The 11,986-nt window shown below is 39.5% G+C and overlaps 1 protein-coding gene across 1 annotated transcript in view; it reads right to left on the bottom strand.

The window, feature by feature from the left end:
• nol4la (nucleolar protein 4-like a) overlaps positions 1-2,854 on the bottom strand; it is a 50,711-nt gene extending 47,857 nt beyond the window's left edge. The window contains exon 1 of the mRNA XM_016542238.1: positions 2,508-2,854. Coding sequence (XP_016397724.1) covers positions 2,508-2,849 — 342 coding nt within the window. The 5' untranslated portion in view covers positions 2,850-2,854. The remainder of the gene's footprint in view (positions 1-2,507) is intronic.
• Between the last annotated feature and the right edge of the window lie 9,132 nt (positions 2,855-11,986).

Genomic DNA, 11,986 nt, shown 5'->3' with positions numbered 1-11,986 from the left:
GTGTGAAAAAAACAAAAAAAAAAAAAAAAAACAGGAAGGGGCAAAAACCTTTTCACGGCACTGTACGCTGTATAGTAGTCAACATTTGAAGTGGATCAAAAAAGTTAATCTAAGTTGTCCTAAGACACAAACGCATTTTGATTTTAGGTTTTAGGACAATTTTGATGAAAGGTTTTGATCCACTTCAAATGTTGACTATATGGCCACAGATCAAATAACCTCTTCCATATGACAGAACTGGTCATCTGTGTGACTGACAGATCATTTTTGAGATGTAGTGTATGTGTATGTGTCATGCAGTGGCAGGAGGCTATTAGGATGCACAGAGTCTCCACAGAGGGACAGAATGACTGATGAAGGGTAAAACAAATACGGCATTAGGGAGCTGTTAAATAATGATAGTCTATGCCAGTGTATACAGACCTCAGATCAGCCACATGTCCTCAGAGAAAGAGAGAGAAAGCGGTGGGTGGAGAAATGTCTGTGTATGCTGAGGGGAGGGCTTTATTTCTCAACAAGTAATACATATGTGTAATCAAGAACTTCAGTTTCACATCTGACTTGCACATTAATTCCATTACAGGAGCAATTTATGGATAGAGAATCTGTAATTGCCACAAGCTCACTGGATGTCCTTTGGGTAGTTTAACCCACACATCTGTGTGAAGGGTTAACTGGTCGGGAGGCATTACTATGTTCGGAGTCTGCCTCATTTCTTCTTAACACAGTCTTATAAATGAAAAGCACGCTGGGAGCTGCCTGTTAGGAGCTGTCAAATGGTTGCATAGCAATTATCTGCTAACGAGGATTAATCGATGCTAATTTACCTTTGGTTATTTTAAAAAAAAAAAAAAAAAGAATGTAAAATTATACTTTTTTTGTACAGAGTGCTAACTTGGTGGCTCCCGTTGGCATACTGATCCTTGTGTTTTTAAATAAACACCTGGGATTTTATGTCAATAGTGAAACATGTATGAACAGCCATTAAAATGCTCATTAAAAACAGTCTTGTCACCATTGTTTCTAATTTGAGGGCTTATTTTTCTCAGGCTGAGGTGTGCCAGTCTCAGGGGAGTTGGTCCCTCCCGAATGGCAGACAAAGGTCTGTTGGTGGGACCCCTTGAGGGCAATACTCAAAATGGTGTCTGTTCATGACACCCTGAACAGCATAATGCACCAGTGGTAGTCCAGGACCTCCTAGTGTTCAAGAAAACAGTCACTTGCATGTATATCTCAGCCTTTACAGTACATTAAATTTGGTCATTTTATATTCTAAATTAACAAAAAAGAAAAACATGCACTGTAATGATAGGTCGTGATAACTATTTTTATCCAATGAACTATTATTAAAACTATTACTGTCCAGACCGGGTCTTTAAATAAGCTTCGTGACCAAATGCCTTTATGCATCGAACAAATTAAACATCGCGCATCCTTGGGGTGCAGAATTTCTGTCCATTCCTTGGTCATCAAACTGATTCTAAATGAGCCCTTGCTTTGGCTGTCTTTCTAATGATAGATTCTGTCATAGTCCTGGGATGTGTGAAAAAACGCGAGTATTGTAGAGCAGAACAAGGTAGGTTACCAGAGCAACGGGTGCCAACCGTCCGCTCCGCCCTCATCCGGTACAGAACAATGCAAGAGCTTGCTTTCCCTCTCCAGAATAAAAACGTACGAGGCACGATGTTGAAATAGTTGAGCATTACACTTGCTCAAAGTACGCTGTTTTTATTCAACGTTTAATGTTTGTTAAATGTCGCCCTAAATGACACATTGAACGGCGAGCGCGCGAGTGTCAGTGCCTGATGCCCACAGGAGGAGCAGACCCTCAAGTGGTCCACGAGAGCAGCTGAAGTCCCCCAAACACCCATTCCTCAGAACATACCTATTCATTTAGAGCAATATAGCTGTATTTTAACGTCCACCATATTGTTAGCCCCTTAGGAAAACTCTCCGTGCGCGCCCCGGCATCCCCGACAATTGGGTACACGAGCTCACCACACACGCGCTCCCGCCTCCAAACGTCCAGTGACACAAGGCAAAGTGAATAAAATAACGTTCTCTCAATAAACATTATCATAATTTGCTGGGATAAAAAAACGGGCCACGTTGTGGTTTTCTGTGACATCCCGATCCCGTCAGCAGGACAACGTCATATCAATTGGTCAGATACCATTACTACACCGCCGTTATTGCTAAGAGGGACCGGCGTTGCTACGGCAGCCAGCTCTCAGAGTAAGACTGTTCTGCCCGGTTGGGGTGAGGGATGAATATGCTCGGTCAACCCGAGGTGTAAGATTGAAAAGTTGCGCACAGCAATGTGGGTTGCGCGTAGGTGGAATCAAACGAGCGCTGTCCCGAAGCATATTGAGAAAGGGCTCCAGCATCAGCTGAACCATACTGAGAGTTAAAGTCTCACAATCACACACACAGAGAGAGAGAGAGAGAGAGAGAGAGAGACACGATTCACTCACATATAGTCAACTGAGAGAGAAAAAACACTTTACCGTAGACTTGACAGGGACGTACAGGACGGGCTTCCCCGATGTCTCTTTCTTGTTGTGCTCGCCCAAGATGTTGCTGCCGACCTGAAAGCCTTTGGACTTCACCCAGAATTTGAATTTGGCGTTGATGTGGCTGTTGTCGACATAGACACCGTCCGACTCCTCGTTCTGTAGCAGGGTCTGCATGATTTTGTTGTATTTTCGGCGCGTCACGGTCTTTGTTTTACCCGAGTCTCCGTAAGTCCGGAGACACCAGTCCTGAAATTCGCTGAACATCTCAGCCTCCAGCACGACGGGACTTCGGCTCCTTTTTGTTAAATCCGCGCATGGTTTCTTAGTTGCCATCCCTTCCTCTTTGTGAGCCGCGAGCCCCTTTTTCGAAACGATCAAATGCAACTACAAAGCCTGAAAACGATAGTAGACTCCCCCTCCTCTCCCTGTCCCGCTACGAGGATGATCGCTTCGACACCGGTGCTGGAGGTCCACCTCCGCTAAATAAGGCGAAAAAAAGTCGTATTATGCGTGCCTTTTTTGGGAAGTCGCACACCTGTTTGCAGAGACGCCTCGCCTACTGTCCCAAACCGCAACGGCAAATGTCACTTGCACACATCATCCGCTGAGGAACTGAGAGAGGGGGCTGTCCTACCAAGCGGGTATCTCCCACCTGTGCGTAAACGGCTCGAGGACCAGAGCAAGTGGGAAAAACCCCGAGGGTCGATGCCGTAAATGTAAAAAACAAAAACACACACACAATCTTTCTGGCTCCAGGAAGGGGTAAAAAGAGCTCGGCGTGTAACAGACTTTAACGGCCCATTTTCAAACGACCGGCGCGAGACAGCGTTCTAAAACGGGATGTGGCACAAGCCTGTTGATGTCATCCGGGCGCGAGAATCTTCAGCAAAAACGACTCGAATTATTTTAATAGCAATGTTTCAAACAAAAAACGCTATGCGGGTTAAAACAGACCGCCTTCACAAGCCGCCGTCACGAGATAAGACTGTCCCACTCTTTCCACCTGTTTGAATCGGACCTGCGCGTGCAATGCTGCCGCCAACTCGCTAGAGACCGTCCCAAATTGACCTTTCTCGTTTAGAATCTTTAGGATTTAATAGCTACTGTCAGTTTTGTGACAGAAACGTCTTCCGTGGCTTACAATGAAATAAAAAAGCAGCCGTAACGAAGTACTATGTTTTTGTAGCTAAGTCTCTTTTTTTTCAGGAAGTAGACGGTGCAGCGCGTGGACGCAGTGGTTACAAAGCGGGTAGGCAGTATCTGGTGTCGCAATAAAGAGAAAATTTCCGATACAAACAAAAGGGTGAAAGGGCTTTATATTTCTATTAATCAACAAAGTGAAAATATTCCTATTGCGTAGGCTACATACTGAAATATATTGAATGAAATAATCCACATAATACATCAGCATGGTTCAGATGTTTTTGTTCTATTGTAAAATGACAATGATTACAAAACAATAATAGCAATGGAATTTAAGTCGTCATTTTTTAGTAGTAGGCTATAGGGATTTGGGGGTATGTTAAAGTACCCCGTTCTAAACAATTTTACAATAATATACAAAAGGTTCAAATAAAACAATGTAGGCCATAACAATATTTATATAAGTAAACAAAAGCCAATAATTTATCCCATTTATAATCATGCACTTTATAAATACACTGAATGTACAGTGAAAAGTTACCAGAACAGAAAACAGTTCACTATCCTTTACAAAGGATATTTTCTTCTATTTAAAAATGTGTTGAGTAAACTAGTTTAAAATGATCCGTTTCCTTATTTTGATGGTTTATTAACTTAGCATGAAGAAGGATTCTGTTGGTCCAACTCTTAAGTGTTCAGGTAAATTGAACTGAGTGCTGTTGTTGAAGTAACATTGTAATTAGCTCAGCAGCACTCTGCCCACTTGTGAATATGAATATGTATTGATGTTTATGATAACAATAAAATGATAAATAGTGAAAATAGTCACTGTTAATTTCCAAGTTGATCATTTTCAGAATTACTATTATATACGCCTATGTTAATAGATCATTCTTGGCAGCTTAGGTTATTGTTATGTTGTGATATGTGGTGTGTGTGTGGTCCAGTGTGTTTAAAGTGTCCTCTGATGTCAGGTTCTGTGTGTGTATTTGGTCTGTGAATTTCTAATATGCTCTGTGACAGTGTGCTCATGTTTGGTCATGTATGTGTACATATTAGTTGCGTTGTGTTAGTGCGTGTCCACATATGTGAGTGCTGGTATGTGAGCATCCAATCTTTCTCTGTGTAGTGTGAGTGCTCCGGGGCTGTGTCGAGGACCATGCTGGGACTGCTGGTGATGTCGGCTGCTGTTGCTATGACAGCAGCTCAGCTCCAGCAGCTGAAGAAGCAGAACAGGCCGCCTGTATCTGCCCCATCCAGACTGCATTGCCTCACTCCAAATTCTCTCAGTCCTAGAACCTGTTTTGAGTTCTAAAAGGTTTCCCTGGGTCTGGAATCACTTCAGCATTTCGGAATTCTCCCTGAGCTCTGGAATTCTGTCGAAAGGTCTGGGATTCGATGGATGAAGCTGACAGGAATGTGTCACTTTGATGTTCTCTGGTTCTTAAAGGGGTATTGCACCTTGTTTAACCATGTTCATTTTGCCCAGCAGCTAGTATTGACTAGTCAGTTTCAATAAAATGTTTGACTGACAGCTCTAAATCCTCTATGATTGGCACAGCCCTGCATATCTGTCCCAGATGTGATTCCTTTAGTTTGAAAAGATATTAACAAACCAATTACCATCACGGCAAGGCTATATTTAGATGAAATTGATTTTGGTAGAAAATGTATTTAAATCCATTTTTTTTTCTTTTTTTTTTCTTAGTGAGAGTTATCTCATTATTTTTAATAATATATTTCTCAGAAGAAATATTATTTTTAATGTTTTAAATGGCTTGATAATACAGAAAAATTGTGCAGAGGTGTTTGAGAAAATCTTTTTTTCATTGGTCTTGCAACTGTATTGCATTAACCTGTGTAAAAGGATAAACAATGTTAGAATATAGCAATGTGTGGGCACATATTAAACTAATTACTTGATCTTTCCAACACCTTGAAGTGCCATAAAAGATACATAATTTAAAGTTGGCTAATTAGTAACTACATCAAGTCAATTATGAACAAGATAGCTAAGTTAGAGTGATTTAGTAAGACAATGGCTATTGAAATAAGGCATTTAATTGCTAAAATAATTCAAGCTATATTTTTATAGTATTTTATGAGATTATATGAATTATAATCATTAGTATAGAATAGTGGAGGCATTTTACATAAATCTATAAAATTGTAAAAAAAAAAATTTATAATATAAATAACTACTGTTATTTATTGCTTATGGGACATGGCTTTTCATAGAATACTGTATTATAACAGACAGAAAAAATATATGTGCAAATTTTACAGGTAAAAATTGCATGAATGAGGGACAACCAAAAAAAATTCTGAACATTTTTGGTCACAAATATCTGCCTTTTGAAAAATGGGTCAATATCACCATAGAGTGCCTTTCAACCCTCACAATACTCAAAAATGTTCGTTTTAATTTCCCATTCGCTTTATGTCATATCATAAATAGTAGACACTCAAGTACTAGAAACATATTAGCTGAGCTCCCACACATTTTTTTTTAGATAATTATGGGCCATGATTCGAAGCATAACCCATAAGATATGTCCACCCTGTCATGGACATATATATTACTGTTAAATACATTTTCATTGCAAAATTAATATGCAAATTATATTCTGAAAGGTATGATGTCTCTTTCCTAAACAGGGTTATTAAAAAATAATATAATAATAATAAATAATATAATTACATTCTCAAACACATTGATATACCCTCCCCCATTCATTTGAGTTTTTAGCAATATTAACTACAAATGAATGCTATTATCCACCCTGTCATGTTTATGTCCACCCAATTGAGTCTAAGTGGCCGACAGGGTGGACATTTTGAGCTTCAATTAGCATATTAGCTTACAACAAACTGTGACTAGCTAAATATTTAGTCTGGTTGTTGAAGAGAATTTGGTATATTTAAACTTACATATTTTGAAAATACTGTATTCGAGTCACTTCTGGCATATTTTATGCCGACAGGGTGGACATGTTAAGCTTTGGCAAAGCAAGTAAGCAAACTCATTCGAACAAAATTTGTCAATTGAAAAGTCACCAATTTACTAACCTCAGCCGTTGAAATTCCTGCCACTGAAGAGACAAAAAAATCTGTTGTCCTGATGTCACTAAAGGGGATGGCCTTTTCTTAAAGGGGCGGATTCCCCAATAGTGGACAACCATTCAAGGGACATGGACAAACTCTTCTTTTTTATTAAATAAAAATATAGTTTTTTATTACCAAATGATCAATACACTCAAATTGAGTATCTCTTATTTAACAAAATATTAATAGGATAATTTTTACAAAAAATTGTATGATTTGACAATATTCTATTATCATTCGAATTCAATGAGCAGTGCATGGGACACAGCAAAATAACACGCATCCTCTTACACGAAACTAAAAAAAATCTAGAAAATGTATCTAAAGGGCCAAGTAATGCATTTGTTATGAATATAAAACTTAGCCTAATATAACACACCCTTTCATAGTCATTTTTATGTTATCATGGCAAATTAGTTATGTACAGGACACCAAAAGGCACCCTACAGTGATATTGACCCACATATAGTTGTTCCACAGGTATGTGGATTTAAGGCATTATTACATAGTTTAAACTTAAGTTTGAAGTCAGTGTCAAACATATAATTTTTTTATTTTATTGTATTTTTCTGAGACAAATAGAATGTAATTAAAAACATCTAATTATATATTTCTTTTGTTGATGATCATTCAGATGTATTGAACACATTCTATGTGTTTTGGGCAGTCATTTCCCACTTTGAATGAAATTTTATTTCTTTTATAATAAGCCAAAATTAAGCTTACATAACTGTAACCACACTGGTGTACACCTCTATACAAACTCTCGCTGCAATATGCTATTCAGGTGTGAATTTCTCTTAGTTTCATCATTTTGACCGAACTCTGGACAGAGATGTGCATATTCCAGGTCCGGCCCGTGATTGGTCTGTTTCGGGCCTGAGCATTCTTTCTGAGTTAGCAGATCAACTCACATCACTAATCGCTGACAGGCAGGGAGGTTAAAAGCAGAGCTTACCCTAACATTTTTACATCATGCCTTCTGGCTATGATTAAACGTACTGGCACTGTAGCGAACACTCTTATTTTTGTCCAATTGCATGAATTTATGTTCCCGTGTCATTCCCTTACTATGTTTCTTTCTTCGTTTTGGCCACACGCACAGTGCGCACCACCAGCCTTTGGCTTCAGCCAAATGCCAGGTTTCTGTTACAGCAACAAAGGGTGTATCTCACTCCCATTGAGATCGTGTGTGTGCAGAAGTGAATGGGAGAGAAGGGATTACGGTGACAGTGCAGAGGAGGCAGCTGTTTTGTATGGCTGTGTGTGTGTGCACTCTGTTGCTTATATTTGCCGGCTCAGGATGGGTGTAGCTGCGCATTTGCTTAGAACTTAGCTTAGGAAAAAAAAACAGTCACCCTTTTTCTTTTAATCTCTCTCTCTCTTCCTTATTTTTTGTCCTCCTTTACCTCGGTTTCTTCCCATCCTACTCTTCCTTTCAGTTGATCACTTCAATTTTCTCTCTGTACATCCAAAACATCCTTCTGCACTTGTATCCAGTCACGTCTGCGTGAATATAGATTTACATATTAAATAAACAAGCTATGGAAACGGCAATAAGATGTTAAAGGGGTCATATGATGCGATTTCAATTTTTCCTTTCTCTTTGAAGTGTTACAAGCTCTTGGTGCATAAAGAAGATCTGTATATGTCCCCACTGGATGCAACGAATGCCTCGTTTATAATGGGTTTTCATGTTTTTGAATAGTCGCTCCGGCCTGACAGGGCATCATTACAATATGGAAATACACAAAATAATGTTCTTTTTAGCAACATCATATGACCCCTTTAACAAGAGATATGTGATTCATGTCATTTGGTTATAATAATGACAGTATGTGTGCAGCACAGAATCTCTCTTCTGTCCCTTATAAGACCTTTAGACTTTCTTGACCTTTGCCCCTTTAGATTGGTGCCGGAACACCCTGCAGCCCGAATTACATCAGGATCAGCTGGTGGGATCAAAAGGAGGAGGGGGTGTGTGTATTTGCGTAGGGAGGGGGTTTATAATTTCACATTGTTAATAAGCCCCTCGCTTCATAATTAAACCCCCCTTAATACTCTTCCCTTCCCCCTTCACAGGAGGACAATGATGAACCTTCAGCGATCGTCTCCATAACCCTGTCATTTAGAACTGGAGGAGGGACGGAGGCTGGGGAGAAACAATCTCTCCTCCTTTCAGGTCCCTCAAAGGGTCACATGACTCATCTCAGCCTTACAACGGCAAGCCTTGCTCTCTAACTGTGGTGATTAGTGTCAAGTAGATGTAGTCTCATCCTGGTTCTGAGATGTTTAGTGGGATGCACTCTGACGTGTGTATAAATTAAAGAGAAGCCTTGAAGATTCTGTCATCATTTACTCAGCCTGCCATTCCATTCCGAACATACCTGTATGAAGATGATGTTGTATTGGACCCCACTGACTTGAAAAACAGCTGATAAATTCTTCAGAATATCTTTCTTTGTGCTCCACGGAAGAAAGAAAGTTTGCAACAACATGATAGAATTGTCATTTTGGGTGAACTATGCCTTTAATATAACTTGAAGTCCTTGCTCCATTCATCATATCCAGTGCCTGGTCTGGTTTGGTTCTTTCGCATAAAATGAACATTTTACCAATCTAAGGGGACCTAAAAGAATGAAAGATTGAGAAAGGAAAGCAGAGAGATTAAGAGAGAATATGTGGGCAGTGCTGAATCAGATGAAGTTTAAATGCTGACGACGAACATTAATATTTCTTACTTGACTGATGAGAAGTTGACTGATGATCTATTCGCTGCTGCCACCTTAAGTTTGGCCATGGAACTGCACTCACAATGCAGTATGTTTTTGTCTAAAAGCTGCTGAACTAGATAGATAAAAAGAGTTTATTCTATACATTTACTTTTAATGGAAACACTTTCAGAAAAATTACCAAGCCGACCATTTTTTATTTATTAAAATGTGTACTAAAGCAGTCCATCAGAAAAGCACAGAAGGACTCTCCTGTGCTCTATTCTGAACAGTTTACAACATCATCAACAACAAAATCAAACTCAGTAGCATAATTTGACTTTAAATCAGCGATTTATTCAATTCAGGTCATGAAGGACTCCCAGAATTGCACATTTTATTCAGTGCTGGATCAAAATTCGGATAGACTGTTCTAAATAACTACAAATTGTTGTTTCCAGTTATGCATCTCACTCAGTCTTTGTCTCCCTACCTCTGTCTTTCTATGCAGATAAGCCATGAATTCTTCAGCAGGTGTTAAATTGCTTGTACAGGGAGGTGGTCGGTCTGTTTGTCGTCTAAACTGAGGAAGAAGTGAGGGGAGGGAGCTAGCACACGAACGCACGCAAGCAAACACACACAGACAGCCTCATGGGACATCAGCGCAGGGTGGGCCAGGGCCTGGGCGTGCAGGCTGGGGGGCAGTGGGGAATGTCAGGACAGGAGAGCCAAGAGGCTGTTGGGAAACGACAGAATGGGCATGGTCACCATGGCAACGCAATTGGCCCAAGCAGTTCCAGGCAACCGGTAACCAAGTAACAGGAAATGAGCAGTGAAAGGGGGAGAAGCAGAGACAGAAGATCGAGAAGGAGGGAGGTCTTTGCTAATGGGACAGGCTTAAACTCCTGATGGACAGTGATGTTAATTGACAAAGCAACATGTTTGCACTTGGGTAAATATGTATGTTTACACATCTGTGTGCATTTTAAAGCCACAGCAGCTTCGACCTGCCTGTGTGTGGGTGTGTAGAGGGCACCATATGTGAAGACTGGCTGACTGACAGAGTCTCTGGACTACAGTATCTACAGTTCCTGACACCATTATAACCAACTGTGACAACTATGACACATGGGGTTATAAGCAGAGAAACAGGGAAAGGTGTAAAGGCTTAGAATAGATAGATAGATAGATAGATAGATAGATGGATAGACAAACAGACAGACAGATAGATAGATAGATAGATAGATATGTTTTCAATGTAAATTATACTTGTTCTTTTTTACTTCCAAAAATTGTGCATTTACAGTAACAGTAGATTATACTTTAAACTAAGTCCCGCCCCCTTCGTTACTGTTGCTATGTCCGACAAGCCATGCCACTCTCACGTGATGTCACACATCATGCTCTCATGCAGTGAAAAATACATCGCAGAGTAAAGAGGAAACTAACAAAGCGCCGACAGTCAGACAAGACAGAGCAGGCTACTTTAGGTATGAACCGATCATCTCTTCCTCTTTACTAGTTATACCCTGAAATAAAAATGAACATCAGAACGTATCTTGTTTCAACTGTGGAAAAATGTCAATACACACCATTTTTCAAGTTCAGGTCCACCGACGTTAATCTTATGTCTGGTTTGTTTGTCGGACATAAATGGCGGATTCTGCGTTATGATTGGTCAGATCACCTGCCAGTCAAACTCCCTGCGAAGGGTCAATTTTTAGTACAGCATTTTTAGTCTTTTACATTTAAAATTACACGGTCATGGTTAGCAGTATTTGTGAAGTATTAAAAACCATTGGGTATAGTCAAAACATTTTATATTAAAAAACATTTATTTTTGTAGTATAAAAAGTAAGATACGTTTTAAAAACCCTTACTAAAAGCAATATTTTTCATCTAATTTTTTTTTATTCTGGGCCTTCTTGAAACTTTCATAATGCACTTTACTAGTTGAAAACAGTTATTTAAGGATCAACCTTGTTGTCTTGACAACATGCCATAAGGGTTTTAGAGGCAAATATAGTTCTGAACAACCACTCGCTTATGAATCATATTATACAAAGACTTTTGTTAATTAGGACTGACTTCTGTTAATTAGGATGATGCAAACATATAAAAAGAACTCCTTTCTTCTGCAGGAGTAACAAGGTAACAGATTTTCCTCACACCAGATGTCACATAAACAACATGGTAGTAGTCTATTGAAATGTGAACAACTAGAACCAACAATAAATGAATGAAATGCAACAGACTAACATGTTTCATTTCATCTTGAATAGCAGCATCACTTTACTCATTTAAAGGGTTACTCCACCACAAAATGAAAATTTGTCATTAATCACTTACCCCGATGTCGTTCCAAACCCGTAAAAGCTTCGTTCGTCTTCGGAACACAATTTAAGATATTTTGGATGAAAACCGGGAGGCTTGTGACTGTCCCATTGACTGCCAAGTAAATTACACTGTCAAGGCCCAGAAAAGTATGAAAGACATCGTCAAAATAGTCCA

This window comes from Sinocyclocheilus rhinocerous, unplaced genomic scaffold, assembly GCF_001515625.1.
Source record: "Sinocyclocheilus rhinocerous isolate Xijiao unplaced genomic scaffold, SAMN03320098_v1.1 scaffold1600, whole genome shotgun sequence".
In the NCBI taxonomy this organism is placed as follows: domain Eukaryota; kingdom Metazoa; phylum Chordata; class Actinopteri; order Cypriniformes; family Cyprinidae; genus Sinocyclocheilus; species Sinocyclocheilus rhinocerous.
The sequence above is the reverse complement of the archived record's forward strand: the minus strand, read 5'-3'. Positions and strand labels throughout refer to the sequence as shown.